Here is a 21,378-nt window from a genome sequence, read left to right as displayed (position 1 = left end):
TTTGTTGAAAGCTTAGAAGGAATTGGATTGCAAGCCTTCACCAGATTATCTAGGTTTAAATGGTCAGATTGAGGTAGGGTTTGAGGACCCTTTATGTAAATATATTTTGAATATCTATCTACCTTGTGTCTACCATGATTGAATTCATTTGTTGAAATTTATGAAATCAAGCTATGGAACAATGCTGACTTACATTTTAGAAAAGGGAATTGAAACTTGTTCGATTTGGTACCTCTATGATATTTACACAATAGATTTATGAGTTGGTATTGTTAAGAGTTTTGCTTATATTTTTAATAATCATCATAGTACTATATTTATATTTTGGAGAAATATGCACAATATTAATTGTAAGAAGTGTTTATACAATTAAAGCCCAATAGTAGTAATTGATTTATATTTTAAAGAAATAAATAATATTAAACATAATAATATTTTGGACACGGAATTGGAAAAAAAATATTAATTAATTTACACTTTCATTTTGGAATACCTTTGTGATGATTCAAAAGCGTTTAACCTTACCTTAGTTTTAGACTCAATTGAATCAATGAAACTCAATATGAACAATAACACATCTTTATGATTGAAAACACACTTAGAAAATTATCTAACCAACTACATGGTTGGAAACAAATATGTTTTAAAATGATTATTATGGTGTTTTGTGGCATTTATCTTTGTGATGGTTTTGGGAAAACTATGTAGTTGGCCAGTTACGATTGTATACCAAACGCCGAGAATGTAGTATTTTTTTACAGTGGTTTATGTCATGATCGTTATATATACCTTCTAATTATGAAAACCAACCATTCTATGTGAAGCTCACTTCCTTTGATTACCAGAGGTATTTCCATTTGTTTTTATGGGACTGAATTTGACTGTTGAGGCTTTATGAGATGCATTTGATTTATGGGCTTAGGGTAGGTTATCTATGTACATAGAGAGAAGTGGCTTGCAATGGGGATCGGAGCCCTAAAGTGGTTGCTAGGGTAAATCATAGTAAGTTATCTTAATAAGTGATAACATATACAACTATCGGGTTAAAATGAATTAAAGAATTACTATTCCTTGCCCATGCCTCGAGTGCTAATACAGACTAGGATAGGAGTGGGAGAAGATGCTTAGTTGCGACCTTGCATAGTTAGTTTCCTTGTCTATACGAAAGGATTTATGATATTGCATAGAATCACTAAGGAGCCAAGATCCAGAGAGACTGCCAGATTAACCTTAGAGTTGGCTCATGTGAGGACACTTTCCCACATACATATCAGGTTTCTTGCATGTTGATGGTTGCCTCTAGGATTAGATGTTTTACCTTGTTGTACATGTGGTACCTTTGAGATAGAGAGCTATTGGGACTCCCTTGCTTAGATCCTTGTTGTGATTTGTTGATAGATATCTGTATGGAACTTGACATTATGTCCTCGGTATGATGGGAGTGGACCACTTAGGTTCCACAAGGTTGAGTGGTAATGATTTTTTTTCCATTGAGATCTAACAGTTGTGTACTAAGGTTGGATGTACCTTGTTGAAATTGTACTATTCTTCCATATTATATGGAGACTTGTAGCTATATTCAGTAGATGTATTATTGTATTTGTACATTGTGTATTTTGAGATCCTTCAGGATGTTGTATTGTATCATGTTCTATTTATTTTATGCAATGGCTGATTATGCATTTTGGATATGCCTTGTGGCATCTTATGTACTTAATATATTCTTTTAGTAGATCTTGTATATGTAGTTAATCTATGGACATGGAAACTGTATACTTATAGAACTTGACTTAATAAAACTTACATGTGTGATTCAATGTTATGGAACCCTTAAGAAATGTAACTATGATTGTATTGCTTACTGTGTATGTGATCTGTATTTAGTATATTCCTTCCACTTTGTTATCTTTATGCTGTTTAAGCTTTCAAAACAAATTGTTCAACAAACTTAGCGACATTATAGATTTATTTCTCTTGGGCTCCCTAGTGGGGCTTTACATCTGGTATCAGAGCTCGATTTCTACATTGGGAACTTTGGAATTTGGTTTGCCCACTAGATAATAAGCAATCAACTTCCAACAAGACCTATTAACTAGAAACTTGACCAAGAAACTCGCACAACAAACTTAGGAAAAAGAAAAACTTATTTTCAAACTTGTATTCCTATGAATAATGCATGTCGATGTCATGTTTTTGCTTGATTAGAGTATATCATTGTACTTGCTTGGATGTTGTGGGAGGATGATCACTGAAGCTAGATCAGTTGCTAGAGATCATATAGATTAGGCCGTGGTAGGGGTCGTGGGAGAGGTAGACATATCAACCCTCCTTTGACCAACAAAGAGGATCCTATTCAGGAAGAGAATAGAGAGTAAAACAATGGTGAGCAGCATGCTGAATCAAAGAACCCTGACACTAGATAGCTACTACATGCTATCCTAGAGCGCTTACTTGTGCATGAGACAGTTGATCAAGAGGGATCACAACACTTTGGGAAAAATGAGATCCAGGAGTCTTAGGAGGGGACGTGTAGAGGATAGACTAGAGTCTATCAAAGTTGTTGAGATGAAGGACCTATTATGGGTCAAGCTTACTCCTTTCAATGGTGCAAGTACTAGATATGAAGTTGAGAATTGGTTGACTGCGTTAGACAAGTGTTTTGCTATGGAAGACTTTGACACAAATATGAAACCAAGGTATATCGTCATTCACTTCGAGATTTTTGTGGCAAACTAGTGGAAGATAGAAGAAAAGAAACTTGGATAGGACATAAAGAATGTCACTTGGCAGTTATTTCTTGAAAACTTCCTTGAGTGGTTCCTACCAGATTAGTGGCATCAGTAGAGGGCAAATGATTTCCATAACTTGAGACAGCTTACTATGACTATTGTGGACTATGAGCACAAATTCTTTGAGCTCATACCTTGCACGGCGATTAGTAACAGTTCACCCTTGATGGTCAAGCACTTCATATGTGGGCTTAACTACTGTATTATTGGAGGAGTCCAAGGGTTTCAACCTAAGACGCTCAAAGATGTTCGTCAAGCCATCCTTGTGGAGAACATTACTTTGGGACATGGTGGTTTTGGGGGAGCTCCTTCTAGTTCACACGCACTTTCAAGGTCTAGAGGTACAAAGAATTAGGCAGCAGGCAATGGTAAGAAGTTTTCATTCTTCAAGGGCAACCAGAGGCAGCAAGGGAGATCCTTCCCTCCAACTTAGAGTGGTGACAGTGGTTCCAACTCTAGGAACTTCTACAACTTCCAGCACAATAAGACCAACCAGCATAGTGAGCCTGCACAAAGTATCCATTCTTTTTTCTAGTAGAGGCAATCATCAATAGTCTAGTGCACCTCCTACAGGCAAGGGTTCTAGTTATTTCTCTTGTCGGCAATCTAGGCAAGTTGCAGCCAACTGCTCGTAACGTGCTTCTTCGTTTTCTAAACAGAGGCCCACATCATATGAGCCTATAGTGGGTGATGTTGGTAGATCACACGGATTCTTTGCAGTAGTAGAGCATCGCCAGGTTGTGCATTACAGTACTGTGGTTGACACTTCAAGTGCTATCAAAGGTACATCTCTTGCTGCTTTATTTGATTCAAGTGCCACAAACTCATTTATATCTCCTTTTCTAGTAGACAAATGCGAGCTAGTGGTAGTAAAACAGGACATAGGTTGGCAAGTGGAACTAACCTCGGGAGCTAAGGTAGCCATAGAATCTCTAGCACAACAGTGTGAGTTGACCCTAGGAGAGTTCACCACTACAATTGACCTCTATGTTATTCCCCTTGGATCATATGATATTGTTTTGCATATGGATTTGCTAGGCTTGCATAGAGCTAGCATTGATCGTAAGAAGATGATCGTTAAGTGCAAGGATGATGAGGGTAAGGACTTTGAGATTGTGGGCATTTAGAGGCCTATACAAAAGGGTTGTCAAGTGTTTTCTATAATTGTGAGTAAACTTGAAGAATAAGAACCTAAGATGAACACCCTAGATCTTCCCATACTACAGGAGTTCACCGATGTCTTTCCTAGAGAGCTTTTGGGTATGCCACTAAAGAGGGACATAGACTTTTGAATTGATCTAATTCTAAGAGCAGAGTACATTTCTAGAGCTCCTTATGGATGACTACTTAGGAGTTCAGTGAGTTGTGACTTCAGTTAGAGGACCTTTTATCTACAGGTTAAATTAGACCGAGTGTTTCTCAATGGGGAGTGTTTGTGCTCTTCGTGAAGAAGGATGGATTGTTATGCTTTTTTATTGATTACAGATAGTTGAACAAGGTAACAGTCAAAAATAGGTATCCTTTGCCGAGAATTGACGATTTATTTGATAAGATTATGGGAGCCAAGGTGTTCTCTAAGATTGATCTCAAGTCAAGGTACCATCACTAGTGCATTCATGATGTCAATATTCATAAGACAACTCTTTGCACTCGATATGGCCATTATGAGTTTGCAGTGGTTCCTTTTGGTTTGAGGAATGCTCCATCAGTCTTTATGTGCTTGACCAATGGAGTATTTTGTCTTACCTTGACCGATTTGTACTTGTATTCTTGGATGACATTTTGATATATTCTAGATCCCGGGAGGAACACGAGGAACATCTATGATTAGTCCTATAGCCTTAGAGATTACCAGTTGTATGCCAATGCAACAAAGCATGACTTCTTTCAGTTAGACGTACAATATTTGAGACATGTGATTTCAGGTGAGGGTATCTGAGTTGATCCCTCAAAGATCCAAGCTATGGGGGAGTGGCCAACACCCACTAATGTGTCTGAGATTTGTAGTTTCATGGAGTTGGCTAGATCACTTCTCTCCAACAAAAGGGAAAGAAGTTTATTTGGATGGAGAAATGTGAAGAGGCCTTGCAAAAGCTCAACGAGCTTTTGACTAATGCACCTATTCTAGTAGCACCTAACCCATCAAGTGATTTTATGGTATGCAATGATGCTTCCCTAGAAGGGATTGGAGCAGTCCTTATGCAGGAAGGGCGTGTGATTGCTTATGAGTCTCACAAGCTCAAGGATCATGAGATGAATTATCCCACACATGATCTTGAGTTAGCAACAATTATTCATGCCTCAGTGAGATGGAGACATTTTCTGTTGGGGCATCGTTTTGAGCTTTATAGTGATCACTGCAACTTACTGTAAATCTTTACCCAACATATTATGAATGATAGGAAAAGGTGATGGATGAAGTTTATATGTGAGTATAGCTTTGAGGTGAAGTATATTTAGGGCAAGGAGAACATATTAGCTAACACTCTAAGTAGCAGGAGACATGAGATATCAGAATTAACTATTAGTGTGGATTTGAGGAGTCATATACTCCAAACACTTCCAACAGACACTTGGTATCAAGAAGTGAGTGCAAAGATTGATTCGGGTAAACCTTTGCAGGGCAAGTTTTCAGGATATGTTTTTAGAGTCAGATGGCCTTTTGCGTCACACAGGACGGATTTATGTACCAATATTGGATGACCTTCATGCATTAGTGCTATCTGAGGCTCGTCATGCACCTTACTCAACGCATCCAGGTGTCAAGAAGATGCATGCGGACTTGCGACTATAATACTATTGGTCCAATATGAAGCGTGACATAGCTGATTTTGTGGCTAGATGTCTTTTGTGTCAAAGAGTTGAGGCAAAACACCAGCATCCATTAGGGCTTTTGCAGCCCAATCTCATTCCTTCATAGAAGTGGGATATTATTTCTATGGATTTCATTATGGGGTTGCCCATGGCTCCCCGTAGACATGATGCTATCATGGTCACCATTGATTGGTAGATGAAGATGGCACACTTTTCCCAACAAAATCATCCTATACATCAACTTTAGTAGTCAAATTCTTTATGCAGGACATTGTGAGATTACATGGTATTCCACAAAAGATCATTTTGAATAGGGATCTTGTATTCACCTCTACATTTTGGACTTCAGTGCAGCATGATCTTGGAGCACAATTGAACTTCAGCTCAGCATTTCACCCTAAGACCGATGGCCAAACAGAGAGAGAATCAAGTTTTGGAGGATATGTTGAGGATGTATGTCATGGACTGATAGACTCATTGGGAGGACTATTTATATTGGGTTGAGTTTGCCTATAATAATGGGCTAAGTCACAGGGTTTGTCAAATTTTCAGCACCAAGTTCGAAATTCAGCGAACCTATTAAAAACCGATAATATTCACCATGAATTTGTATGGCATAAAAAATATTGTCGTGTATTAAGAACTATTGTTTATTATTATTTTTTTTGGGTTTTTGACCATATTTTTTAATAAATAAATACGTCTAGGAATGGAATGTATCAGTTGGCAGCTAGGGCTGAAACAATAGTTCTATTTGCAGGTGTTTCTATCTGCAATTATTTACGTTCTTGTCTGCAGTTTTCAGCGATTGTGGTTGAGACATTTTCTGCTGCAGCGGCTGAGAAGTTTGGTGTGACTGCTGCTGAGAAGTTTAGTTTCACTTTGTTCGTCCTTCATTCACCATTCCTGACTGTTTGTTTCAGTGTGTGCATCCTGCAATTTTCACCGTTCATCCTGCAGTTCACCCTTCAGCTTTCATTCACGCATTTTCATCGATACCAAGTAGCTTTCTACTCGTTTTATTTTATTTCATATGATTAGGTTTGCTTATTTAATATAGTTTAAAATTTCTTTCAATTTAACTCATTATTATTTCCTCTAATGATATTAAAACATTATAATAAATTTATTATGGTAAAAATATTATATATTTTTTTATTTATTATATAAACTATAAAATTATTAACTGACAAACTATAGTAAGCTATTTTTTATTGAAATCAGAAACATTATATATATATTTTTTAACTGGATATATTTATATTAAAACTTTTTATTAAATATGTAAAAAAATATTATTTTCATTATGAATTTATTATTTAATTTTTAGTTAGTAAACTGAAAAAAAATAAAAAACTTATCCATTTATTTATTATATATTATTTCTTTAGTACTTCTAATTTATTTAGTTAGTAAACGGCAAAATTATTAATTTATATTATTTATTGTTATCCATTTATCTATTATATATTGATTAAACTGTAAATATTTATATTAGAACTTTATATTTTTTTTGTAAATAGTAAATATTATTTTTATTATATATTTATTTAATTTTTAGTTACTAAACTCCAAAACAATAATATATTTACCAAATTATATGTTATATATTATTTCGTTTAGTATTTTTAATTCATTTAGAAAACTGCAAAATAGTTATTATTAATAATTTATATTTTTATTTATTGTCATCAGTTTATTTATTACATATTGTTTTGTTTATTATTTTTTATTCAGATTTTTCAAACTTAAAAGTAAAGAAAAATAGAAAGATTATTATAGTTTAATGTAATTTCGTTTATTAATAAAGAAAAATATAATATTATTATACCTTTATTTTATGCATAGATCGCATACTCGAACTCGGAGAGTACTCGGCAAGCCCAAATTTTTTGACTCGGCAAAAACTTGGTGAAAACTCAGCAACTTAATAAGCTTTATTATTTCTTATAAAACACATTTTCTATTTTTCAAAATCAATTACAAAATATATCTAATGAGACTATGAGTTTAAAAACCATAAAGAAGTGTTCACTGTCAGACCTCCAGCACTGTCCTAATTCATTTCCCGATCTCAAACCTAGCTGGGCAGCGACACAAGAACATTTCTATCACTGCCGTAGCACATCCACGGTCCTTCACAGCAATTTCAACCTACATTTTTGCATGCTTATGTTTTTATTCCTTCATACTTCGAGTTCGGACAGTTCAGAGTGTTGTTTGGAAAACATGTAGGTCTGTAACCAGCAACTACTTGCTGGACAACTAAATAAATTGTGGACATTCCTACAGTTGTACATCTGACCTGAACTTTGTTGTTCACTGAGGGATTTCCAGTGTTTTTCCCTTAATTGCAATTTGTGCAAGCATTACAAATGGTTTCAATTGATTTAAGTTTAGAAAACACAAAGGAATCTCATAAAAAATACACAGATGTATCACAATTTCTCACATTGTAACCATTGCAAATATCTGATTGTTCAAACTTCAAAACACATCGATTACAAAATGACATCATCATATGAAGCTGGATAGTGGAAACGAATACAATAGCTTACTACTAAGTTAATAAATAATATCTATTATTAATTTATGATTATTTTATTTGAAAATCACCATCATAATTTTCATATCTAGGCACTTAGATATTAAAAGTTTTCATATCTTCCTCTTCCCTGCCCTAGATAAATAATGGGAGACAGAGGGTACAGTCGGAGTCCTAATGCTTGAAACTGGCTCCCTGCTTGGTGTAGTAGATTGGGCTTGTGGCTCCACCATGCTAGTAGGTGGAACTGGCTCCTCCTCCACCACACTAATCTCATCTAATCCAATCTCCCCTGCTTCTGCTGCAGGCAAATCCTCCATAGCCTGCCTCTCCATGTCAGCAATCTCATCCTCCGTAAATAAGGAGGGATCATTATCCTGCATAGTCCAATCATTGTAGGGATCAATGTCATCCAAATCAATGAGTTCATCTGGCTGGTCCTGCACCTTTTTTGTGTGAAGCCGAAGGTTATACTGCACAAAAACAAGATCATTTAGGCATTTTTGTGTCAACTTGTTACGCTTCTTTGTGTGAATGGCATCAAACAAACTCCAGTTCCTCTCACAACCAGAAGCACTACAAGGTTGAGACAAAACTTGGGGTGCTAGCCTTTGCAAATTTGGGATGTTTCCACCAAAATCTTCCCACCAAGAACCTGCAAATAAGATATTCAGTTTTTTTTGTAAATAAACAATATTCTAATTTCTATTAATAATTGAAATTCATAACTTGAAATGTATCAGAATTCACTATTTCTTACTTGGTGTTTGGATCCCTCTTCCTCGTACACACATTCTAGAAGAAAACAATTGACCCCTAGCTGCCTTATAGTTCCACAACTCTAAAAGGATGAGGTCTCTTGTTGCACTTATAGGTGTCATCCTCTCAATACATGTGATTAGACCCTCCATAACCTCCCCATTATCATCCGTGAAGCTACCAGACTCAGAGAAGTAGAACTTGGGGTTGAGAAAGTACCCTGTTGCATGAATGGGTTGGTGGAGTTGATTATTCCACCTTCGATCAATGATGTCCCAAATAGGGGCAAATTTATTTGCATCCCCCCTGTAATAGTGTTGGATGGCCTCTTTGGCCCTATCCATTGCCTCAAAAAGATATCCCATCACATTTTTCTCGCCATCCACCAAGCACAAGACCCTCACCAATGGCTCAGTCAACTACAAAGTACAAAGTAGAAAGTTAGAAACACAAACTTAAATTACAACCTGCATAAAACAAAATACTTCTAAAGTTCACAAGTAAAATTGAAGGATTCAATTTGAAAATTAAATCAAGTGGAAGTTACCTTCACAATCTCTAATGCTCTACTTGCAAATTCACCATCAAAAAATATTTTTACAATCTCTTCTCCATCAGCCTTCTTTGAGTAAGTTGAGTCTACCCATTGCTGACTCACAAACATTTGCTTCAAGGGAGTCAATAAACTAGTAATGCTTTGCAATGTTAGGAAATTTGTTGCAAACCTTGTAGCTCCCGATCGCACAAGTTCTTTGCCCTTGGTGTGCTCTCTCATCAATTGAAGAACCCATGGGTGATTATATATATATATATATATATATATATATATATATATATATATATATATATATATATATATATATATATATATATATATATATATATATATATTTTGTTATATCTCTTGCTTCATCTACAATTGGTTTCACTCAATCAATTTTGCCTATGTCCTCCAAAAGAAAGTCAAGGCAATGAGCTGCACATGGGGTCCAAATAGTGTTGGATGTCTCTCTTGAAGCAACCTTCCAGCTGCCACATATGCAGCTGCATTGTCTATAACAACTTGGACAACATTTTCTATCCCTACCTCTAAAACAACCTCCTCTAACATTAAGCTCAAATTTTCTGCATTCTTTGTGATGTTAGAGGCATCAATTGGCTTAAGAAAAACCATCACTTCATTTGAAACCACTATAAAATTGATAAGAGTGCGGTTTCTTCCATCTGTTCAACCATCTGAAAGAATTGAGCATCCATACTTTTGCCATTGCTTCTTTTAAATTTGAACAATTTATTTTGCATCTAGAATAGCATCTTGGAGCAACCTGCCACTTAAATCTCTTGGGCTAGGGGCCTTAAAACCTTTTCCTGCAATTGTTAATACCATCACCAAACTCTCCCAATATGGACTCCTTGCCACGTTGAAGGGAATGTTGTTATATCCAAAAGTTTGCACAAGGCTTCTCTACTTCCTTATGTACCTCCTTATTCCATCTAGTTGCTTCCAATTAAGGTTGTGACCCTGGCTCATTTCTAGGCACAAAATTGAATTTGACTGAAGTGGTAGAGGATGATTCACCACGTATACGTGGACCACGAGTAGAGCCAACAATGTGTTGCACATCCATCTCAGTTATTGTTGAATGTGACAAAGTAGGAGCAATGGCTTCTTGTATGGTTGCTTGTTGTCTTGCTCTCTCCAATTTCTTTTCATCTAGTGCTGCAAGGAGGGCTATCATCTCTCATTGGACCTCTTCAGGACACTTTTTACATGGCTTGGCATCACGACGAGGAATGCCTGCAAGATGGTATTTAAGGTGATTTATGCCTCCACTATGCTTCTTCATGCACCATGTACAAATAACAGTCCCTACTACTAGTCCCATGATGCCATGTTTCCAAGTGGGCTCACGACTTCCAGCGGGTTTCCTTCCAACAGATTGACTAGCAGTAGCCGTATTCGAAGTAGACGCAAAGCAGATGCCATTGTGATAATTAAGCAACCTACAACATAAATAATAACCAAAAGAAAAATATATAAACATGGAGGTAAACTATAAAATTATAAATAGTTTTCACTAAATTTATTATATTTAAACAATATTAATTTCTATTTACATCAATATTAAAAAAATTTAAAAGACAATAATAAGAAATGAAATTTAATTTATAAATATTTCAATTTTCAACACATATATATATATAATTAACTTTAAATAAATTAAGCAATATTAAAATATTCAGTAAAAAATATTTAAATTGAGATCAAAATTTTCAAATCTAAATAAAAATTAGTCAGGTACTAGATAAATAAAAATAGTTATTCTATTCAAGATAGGCAATGCAATACACATAATTTTAAGATAGGGTAAAATAAATAAATTTTAATTATATTTTGATGTAATTTTAAAATGTTTTATTATCAAATTATTTAATACTTTCAAAATGTATTATTTTATACTATTAACACTTTTAATACTAAAATATTAAAATATTTGAGCCTATATAAATAATATTGAAATCATTTACATTTATACAATATTTAAACATAAAACAATTTTAAAAATAATAATATTTAAATCTAAATTTTTAAACATTTAACCTTTTAACTAATAAAATTTTAATCTTAATATGATCAATTGCTCATAATATAAAAAAGTAACGAACAATGAAATCTAACTACTTAAAAAAATTGAATGGTATACATTTAAAATTTAAAGCTCAAACTATATTTATATTAAATTAAAAACCTTTGAACTATTTGTTCCTAATCGATCTGGGTGTAAGCCATAAAAAAATAAATTAGAGAAAAAGTTAAAGCTTAGACATTATGAGTCTATTAATTTTTCAACCCTCAAAAACTATATCACATGGCAATTTCATGTTTAAACGCAAACCCATAATGCAAACACAGAACGCAAACGCAGAACGCAGAACGCAAACAACGCTGAAAATGTTGAATGCAAACGCTTAATGCTGAAAATCTTGAAAAATATGAATGCAGAATACAGTACACAAAATAGGAAGAGATACAAACTTGTTTTTTGGCGACGGGAGAACACTCAAATCCTGTTGTGTGTTTTATGTTGTGCGAGTAGGGTTTTTAAAGACTCGGATGAAGAAAGAAATAGAAACTATGCAAAGAGGGAAACAGCAAAAAATCTGCATCTTTCCCACTCTTTTTCCGATTTTTTCTGGCTTCCTAACAATGCCGTGTTTTTGGCGAGTTTTTTAGGTTTTAACTCGAGAGTTGCGCACGAGTTCAAAGCAAGTGTTCAGCCTTGAATGGCGCGCGAGTTAACATGCAAGTTGCTCGCTTTTGAAAAAAAAACCAGCGAGTACTCAGACACTCAGTGAGAACTCGCCAAGTGTGTAAACCATGATTTTATGCTCTTAAACACAGTTTAGTGGTTTATTTTGTGAAGTTTCGAAATATATAATTTAGTGAATTTGTTTTCTTTTTAAAGTTGTCCTTTAAAATAAGAATCACGTTTATTTTGTTATGAGTAAAAAAGGTCATCTTTGTATCTGGTCTATTAAAATTGAATTTGGTATTTATTTATTCTGCATTATAGTTTTAGATAATTATTTTCTATAATGTGTTTTAGTATTTTCAAAATAAATATTAAATAGTTTAAAATTAAAATATTAATTTGCTTATGCATCATGCAGGTTTTAATTGAATGGCTCCCAAAATATCAAATTCTGAAGTATGGATATATGTTACAAAAGATGGTTCTAGTCTCTGTTGTACTAAATTTACGAAAGATTTTTCAGGAAGTTGAACAAGGGCAAGAGACCACTTGGTATTAGTGGGGGTTCAAGAGGAGTTGTTAGAGCATGTCCAAATGTGAATAATTAAATGAGAGCTGATATAGAGAGAGAACTATCACTTTTGAATGAAGCTGACTTAAAAAATATGAAGAAACCACAAAATTCAAGAGGATTTGTCTAGGTTCTCATCTATGGCCTCTTCTTCTGGTTTCCTCAAGTTTACAGCCACAGGGGCAACAAAACAAAGTGGAACATTAAATAGCTTTTGGAAACCAACAGAGAGACAACAAGTGGATGATGCACACGCTGATTATTTTTATAGAAGTACTATTCCATTCAATTCAGCAAAAAATCCCCATTTCCCTAATGCAATTTTGAAAACTGCGAAGTTTGGCAAAGGTTACACACCTCCATCTTCAAAGGCTATTAAAACAACTCTTTTAGAGAGGTCCAAAGATAGAGTGACAAGAAAGTTAGCTGAGATCAAAGCCTCTTGGAAGGCAATAGGTTGCACCATATTGAGTGATGGATGGCCAAATATATGTCAGAGACCTTTGATTAATGTTTTAGTGGCTTCCCCTAAAGGTATTGTGCTCTAAAAAGTGATTGACACGATGAATCAAAGAAAACTTCAGAGTATATTTTTCAGGTATTAGAGGAAGCCATTATTGAGGTAGGGGTGGAAAATGTGGTTTAGATGGTTATTGGTAGTGCAGTGAATTATGTGAGAGTTGGGAAGCTAATTGTAGAGAAGTGCACAAAGATCTATTGGAGCCCATGTGCAGCCCATTGTTTGGACTTGTTGCTGCCTGACTTGGCCAAGTTCACATGGGTACAAGACGCAATTTATAGAGGAAGAGAACTTGCAAATTTCATTAGAAATCATCGTCTCACACTAAGTCTTTACAAGCAACATGCATCTAGGGAGTTGTTGAGGCCTTGTGACACAAGGTTTGCTTCATTTTATATCACTTTGAGGATAGTGGTTGAAGAGAAAGCAGCTTTGAGATCTCCGATTTGTTCTAATGAGTGGGAAAAATCAACACTTTCTAAAAGTGCTAAGGGAAAGAACATAGAGCAAATCATTTTAAAACAGAAATTCTTGAGAAAGTGGAGCAAAGGTTTCGAATATATGTGGGTCAATTGTTAATGTTCTTCGTATGGTGAATGGTGACACTCCTTGTCTTGGCATGCTTTATAAAAGCATGGACTGTTGTAAAGAGTCCATTCAGAGAGCACTGAAGAATGTAGAAGGAGGGTATATGGAAATATGGGAGGCAATTGATTCTAGTTGGAAAATGATGCACACACCTTTACGTGCAGCAACTTGCTATTTGGAGCCAAAGTTATTTCGTATTGATAGACAAACTAATTTTGAAATCATGCCAAGGCTTTATGATGTCATTAGCAAGTATGTGCGAGATCAAGACATTGCATTTCTGATCAAAAACCAATGTTGGAAATACAAGAAAGCAGAAGGGATGTTTGGAATGGAAGCAGCACAATATGACATGACACGAGCTGAGATAACTAGGTACAGATGGTGGATGAGTTGTGGAGCACAAACTCCTAAACTAAAGCGCTTTGCCATTAGAGTATTGAGTCAGGGAGCAAGTTAATCAGCCTGTGAGAGGAATTGGAGTTGCCTTGACCACATTCATTCTAAAAAGAGGAACAAGCTTCTGTCCAAAAAGTTGGGAGATCTTGTTTATGTTCACAGCAATTTGAAATTACTCATGAACAAATCAGCAAAGGACACCACATCTTCATCACAAGAAGTAATTTCAAAAGACATGGCAACTAGAGCTATAGAGGAACCCGACTTGTTGGATGATGAGCAGAGTAGTGATACTGATGATGATTCTACAGCAGATCAGCCAAGTGCTCTTGATGAATTGGAGCTTTTTTGAAGTTTTATGGTGTTGACTTTTGACTATGACTTTTTGACAAAAACTATCTTTGTACTTTTGATAATTTTGAGCTATTTTGAAGTTCTAAAACGCTAATCTATCTTTTGAATATTAAAAGAACTTTGCAATCATAATTTCACATGTTTCTTATGGCTTATATCTTATAAATGTGATATATTTTTGTAATGGTTTCAAATCTATTTTGATTAAATATTGGATATATTGTTGGACATAAAGAGATGTTTTCTTTTGTAGTTTTGAATTAAAAAGTTCTTTGCATGAAACTCAAACATATAATTATAAATAACATATATTTATATTTTTTTGAAAATTACATAAGGCAAATTTAATATCAAATTTTATTTTTATTTTTTGACTTGTTGAATTTCATCTGAACTTCATAGCTATCGAACTCGAACTCAAACATTGTGACTTAGATAATGGGTATCATACACCTTTTCTGGCTTTGTATGGTCGTCCTTGTCATACACCTTTGAGTTGGGATAGATTAGAGGATCGCATCCTGTTGGGTTCTAAGATGCTTTGAGACATGGAGCAACAGGTTGAGCACATTCTAGAGCATGCTGACACAACACAGGATAGACAGAAGAAGTATGCAAATGCTCATATGAATGATAAGCAATTTGTAGTTGGTGATAAAGTGTTCTTGAGAGTGCATCCGCCAAAAAGTCTGATCCGTTACGGAAAGAGTTCAAATCTAGGACCTCGATTTGTTAGCCATTTGAGATTCTTTAGAGGATAGGTCCAATTGACTACTGTCTTGCATTACCCCAACTTGGTGCATGTTCATTATGTTTTCCATGTTTCTATACTTGGCCAGTATATTCCTGATGTGATACATGTTCATGATTAGAGGTAGAGGACGAGCAGCTGGCTTTGGAGCCTGTTCTATACTTCAATGGCAAGTTTTGAACCTCAGGGGTTGAATCATAGAGCATGTAAGGGCCCATTGGGACCCTACAGATGAGACAATTTCCCACATATATTTTGGGCACCATGTATCGTGCATTCACTCAACCTCGTGCTAGAGAAGTTGGGTACTAACATAGATTGGATTAAGGAAATGTCTGATGAAGCTCAAGATATCTAAATGTTCATAACAAACCACCAATTGCCATAAGCTATTTTCGATCATACTCACAGTTAGAGCTATTGAGGCAATTCAAATTTCAAACAGTCAAATTTTATGTCTTACTTTAGTAATTTATTTCAACAAAATATGCATATTCTTCTTTTATCAATAAATTTATTTTTCAAATAGGTTGCTAAGACTAGATCCCAATCAAACACGATTGCCTTGAGACAACTTGAGAATGTTCAAGAGGCACATTCTAGTATGGTCATAAGCCAAGCATGGACCATATTGTGGCAATCTAGTATTGAGAGGGCAACAAATGTCAAGTAAAGGATATTACGAGGTAATTGGTAAATACTTGCTTGTTATTAACAGAGACCGAAAGGTCAATTTATACAAAAGAATGAGACGATGTTTCCTTAGGAAACGATCGTAAAGAATAAAAACATTCTATTCCAGAGAAAGCAAAAAACGAAAGCAAACTAAAGCTAAAGATATTTACAAGATAACCATTAACTAATAATAGACGTCTTATCTATTATTGTAATACCCTCCCTTAATGGTTAATCTATCTAACACACCAAGCTATCCTCGGAATTTGACAAACTTATCAGGACCAAGAGGCTTGGTGAGAATGTCTGCAGTCTGATCTGTGGTAGGAACATACTGCAGATCTATAGTGCCGTCTTCAACCAGCTGTCGTATGTAATACAATGAACATCCACATGCTTGGTTCGTTCATGGAAGACTGGATTCCGTGCTAACTTGATAACGCCTTCGTTATCAACAAACAGAGTAGTCCTTTAGCTTGTTCATGCTGATATCTGCGGCCCTATGGCCACTCCTTCTGTTCTTGGGTATAGGTATTTTCTGTTGTTTGTAGATGATTTCAGTAGAAAAATGTGGGTGTATTTCCTTAAAAAGAAATCCGATGCATTTACTGTATTTCAAAAGTTTAAACCCTTAGTTGAAAAAGAGTCTGGGAAATCTATTATTACTCTTAGATCAGACAATGGGGGGGAATTTTGTTCTAATGTTTTCTCCAGCTTCTTGGATACACATGGCATCCAACGCCAGTTCACCACACCCCACACGCCACAACAGAACAGTGTAGTTGAACGTCAGAACAAGACAATCACCGAGATGGCTCGTTTCATGCTCGAACACAGACATGTTTCGGAAAAAAAAGGCCCTAGCTGAAAAAAGCTTGAAAAAACTTCAGATTTCTTGATGAAAAATGGTCGAATTTGCTTCCCAGAGCACGATGACAGACTGAGACGGCTAAGAGCATGAAGATTTGATACAGAAACATGCAAATTTTCACCCCAAAAATGCGAGTCTGCTAGTCGCGTGGCTGTTAGAAACGATCTCAAAAAAAATCTAAGATAAAGATCTGAACCAAAACTATCGATTCTGCATCTTTGGTAGGAAGTACAAACCCCTGCAACTACAACAAGAGCCTCCAAATCACGTGGGTGCAGGCTGAAGACGTGAAAATGGAGTGTAAAAAAAAATCGCGATTTGCTGAGAATGGTACAAAACGACCACGATTTTCATGCAATTTGTAGATCCGAGTTTAGAATTTCTCTAGACAAAAAAACCTAGGCGGGTTTTTGGAGAAAATAGCTGAAATAATTTTGGAAAAATTTAAACAAATAATTTCAAGAAGAAATTATAAATTTTAACAAAAAAATTTAAGCATTTAGCTCTGATACCATATTACGAGGTAATTGGTAAATACTTGCTTGTTATTAACAGAGACCGAAAGGTCAATTTATACAAAAGAATGAGATGATGTTTCCTTAAGAAACGATCGTAAAGAATAGAAACATTCTATTCCAGAGAAAGCAAAAAACGAAAGCAAACTAAAGCTAAAGATATTTACAAGATAACCATTAACTAATAATAGACGTCTTATCTATTATTGTAATAAAGGATTTTGGATGACACTTGGTGGGATCATGGGAAAACCTTCTTAGTTTCACAAAGCCCATCCTAGGTATGATTTGCTTTATTGACATGGATAAGTCATTCTTAGGGGAGGTTTACGAGGGAATGGACTCAATGATTGAGAATATAAGATCCAACATAAATGTGAAAGAGTGATACCCTGAAGAAAACTTCTTCAAAAAGGTGTAATCAATTGGTGTTTACCCCACTCCATCTTCTTTCCTTCTCATTGGCTCTCAAATATTGCAATGAAGAGCTCTTGCTATGCCAACAAAGGTGTCACCATATCATGATGCAAAAGTAGTTGAAGGATTTAGAAAAGATGTTACTAACCTCTTCCCTGATACTGAAATGGAAGATGCACATTCAAGTGAGTTTGTCAATTTTGTCGCATCCATTCGTCATAGTCCTATAGCTCTTTGTGACAAGTATAAGAAGGATGCTCACTCTTGGCGGTACCTCAATGGCCACGAATCGCCACACCTCCAACTGCTCACTATCAAAGTTTTATCACAAGTAAGTTTATGAATTTTTATCCACTCTAAATTTGGTTGTCATTTAAATTACTACATCGTTTGATTTTCAAAATTGTTAATTTAAATTTTAAGGACTCTGATGAGATCTACCTTTGCTTGAATGGGTTGCTCGACCTTCATAAGCTGAAGGAAATTGGAGTACATACTCCTTCATCCACTCAATGAAGCGCAATCAATTGGCATAAGCAAAGCTGGTCTATGTGCATTCCAACTTGTGCCTTCTTACTCACAAAAACAATATGTACAAGGGGAAACAAAGTTGTGGGATGTAGAGCTGGAGCATACTGCCTTGGATCTTTCTATTGCTGCACAATCTTTAACACTTAAGGAGTCAAGTAGCCAGCATAATGTGCAAGTAACATTGGGGTTCAATCATCTAATGTCAGTATTGATGACAATCTTGACAGTGATGATGACCCATATGATTCTGATTAGTGACTTGATTCCTAGTATTATTTATATATTAAACAATGACTATATATCATGAGTTTCTAGTTCGATCTTTTTGATATCAAAAACTGAATGTAAATTAGTATGTTATGTTTCAAAATTTGAAGCTTGTCATGATTGTGTTTAGCATAAGCATTGGTATGTGATGTTCTAAACTTAATTTGTTTTATAGCTGCAAATATACATATATATAACAACCTGCCATAAACATGTCTTGCTATGTGACATTTTTAACTTAATTTGTTTTTGAGTTGCACACACACATATTATATATGGATGTACTCATTCTGTCATACCAGCATTTCTTACCCACATACCAATATCCGGTTCAGCTACTTAGCTGTTCTCTATTGAATTATTTATGCAGTTCAGGGTTATATAATTAGTATGTGATTGTTTATATATAGATATACATATAAAAACATATATGCAAATACTCTGTATAACTTTGATTTAAAATGTGTTCCAAATAATCTGTATACCTTTGATTTAAAATGCATTCCATTGCTGATACATGAATATTTTGATATAGGATTTATTGTGTGAAATATTATGTGTGCTCATTTCTGTAACCAGCCATGGTAGGAAAAATGAGAGATCACAGGTGGGAAAATAAACATGAGGTCGCCTCCTAAGCATGCCACCTCATGGTATATGATTAAGGAGTCTCAAACGGCCAAAGGATGACAAAGGGACTCCTTTTGGGCTCAGAAAGGATGGACTATCTGGGCACCTTCTTGTGAATATTCTTCATGACCTCTATCATGGTAAACAAATGCATAAGGATGTCCAATCATTGCATATAAGATAGAAGTGGCAAGATGGAAGAAAATAGTGATAGGACACCATGCTAGATGCTCCACCTCATATGACTGGCATGGACCACATGACACCAAGAGTGATGTATATCTGCTCTTGGGCCTAGGGTAGGGGTTCACTAGGGCACATTATCGAGTCGCCCTAACTTATCATGTATATGGTTGAGAACTTGAGACATCTTAAAAATGATTCAAGCAACCTATTGATTTGATCTACATATTCAATATATACTTATTTCGAACTTAAGATGTCTAAATATGAACTATGCTTATAATGGATTCCTTACTTGTTTGTAGGTTCTCAATTAAAGTGAAAAGAATCTCTAAACCTTACATACTTTGATAAAAAAATTGTGACCTAGAGCAAAATTTAGGTGCTCTTAAATTGGGGACATTACATGGTGAAATCAAAGTTACGGAAGGTGTACCTGCAATTTTGATAATCCATAATAACATTTAATCAAGCTTTTAAAACAAGACCTTTGACAGCAGTTATGTAAAATATTTTGGTGGAACAAACAAATAGCTACGTAGAAATGTATTTTATAGATTTTGTTACTAGGTCATAATATTTTGTTATATCCTGAAGGATTATAGTGGGTTAAATTTTCTTATTCATAATGCAAATCAAGATATGAATCCTCCCCACTTTTGCAAGATAGATAGATATATATATATCATTGAGGAAAGAGTATAAACAGTTTATTGTATTAATTATCATTTTAGATCAGTCTGTAACTAGGCTCTAGTTATATCCTGAAGGATTATTGTGGGTTAAATTTTCTTTAGAAAAATGAATGAACAGAATCAAAAAGAGATTTGTTATCTAGGCACAAGCAGATACTTCTAGACACAAATACTAAGCTTGAATTGTTATATGTATAAAGTTGAAGCAATTTGTTCACTGTGCTGTGAAATTATTTATCTATTGATACAAGATAAAATTATATAGTGCAACAACATGCAAAAAAAAGCTACCTGGGATCCACTCTTGGCCGCTCGTTTTTGTCTCACATATTCCATCAATGGTGTTATTATGATGTCTTTCACTCCAAGCCCTGCAATTATCCGCAACTTTGATGTCAATAATTATTTGGAAAATAGAAGGCATGAACATATATAAGAAGGTACTAGAAATATTATATTGATTAAGTATATAATTACCAGCTCTTTCAGCCTCCCTCCTTTCCAGTTGTACCTCTGCACTGGGAAGATTCTCCACAGGTTTTGCTAGCATTTCTAAGAACTCCAAATATTCAATATCTGGCAATCATAAGATTTTCTCAAAGAAATTTTTCCGATGATTAACAAAAGAAACAGTTAAGGAACAGTGTGAAACTATTTCCCAAGTCACTAAAAGATCAATATGTTGAACACAGAAATAATTTAACCAGTAAAATCAGGTTTGAGTTATTATAGTAGATGCAGAATATTAATATGTAGCTACTGGAGTAATTGGTGAATAAAAACACTTAAACAAGAAATTATAGAAATGAGTTAGGATATGTGTGAGATTAAAGTATTCTATACACAAAAAAAGGAGAAGCTATTTAATCCCATAAAGTGATAGTGGGCAAGACAATTAGACTCACTACTTATTTGAATGACCCTAACACCTAGCAAGCATTGTTCCCAGAAAATGCAATATCAAACAGTCAATAGGTAGATTGAAATTGCATTCTAATAAAATTCCTTTTGCACGCCATTGAAAAACTCGCAGGTTTTTAAGTTTCATATCGAGCCTGTCATAGCTCTCACATAAATAACAGATGAAAGTTTCTAACAACTATACACAATTCAAGGATGAAGAAAACTCTAAACCATTTGGCACTCAGCTGTGTTGTACACAACAAAATCTGATATGCCATAATAGCATAAGCCATAGTCCGCAAAGTGTTGTTTCCAGGAAGTATATTGTAAAAGGGGACAAGAACTAC

General features: G+C 35.0%; 1 protein-coding gene across 5 annotated transcripts in view; it reads right to left on the bottom strand.

The window, feature by feature from the left end:
* LOC149568608 (regulator of nonsense transcripts UPF3-like) overlaps positions 1–21,378 on the bottom strand; it is an 88,083-nt gene that overhangs the window by 23,874 nt on the left and 42,831 nt on the right. For 2 of the 5 annotated variants that reach the window (XM_089821474.1, XM_089821475.1), the window contains exons 4-5: positions 20,606–20,704; positions 20,420–20,499 (exon numbers count right to left, since the gene is read on the bottom strand). In XM_089821474.1, coding sequence (XP_089677600.1) covers positions 20,420–20,499; positions 20,606–20,704 — 179 coding nt within the window. Of the gene's footprint in view, positions 1–8,039; positions 8,804–8,908; positions 9,327–20,419; positions 20,500–20,605; positions 20,705–21,378 lie in introns of those variants that run through there. The other 3 variants (XM_089821476.1, XM_089821477.1, XM_089821479.1) reach the window with 2 other exon arrangements.

The sequence above is a fragment of the Cupressus sempervirens genome, chromosome 3 (genome assembly GCF_028749045.1).
Source record: "Cupressus sempervirens isolate cs-2001-9-10 chromosome 3, ASM2874904v1, whole genome shotgun sequence".
Classification (NCBI taxonomy): domain Eukaryota; kingdom Viridiplantae; phylum Streptophyta; class Pinopsida; order Cupressales; family Cupressaceae; genus Cupressus; species Cupressus sempervirens.
Note: the sequence above shows the minus strand (reverse complement) of the source record. Positions and strands in the feature narration are given on the sequence as shown.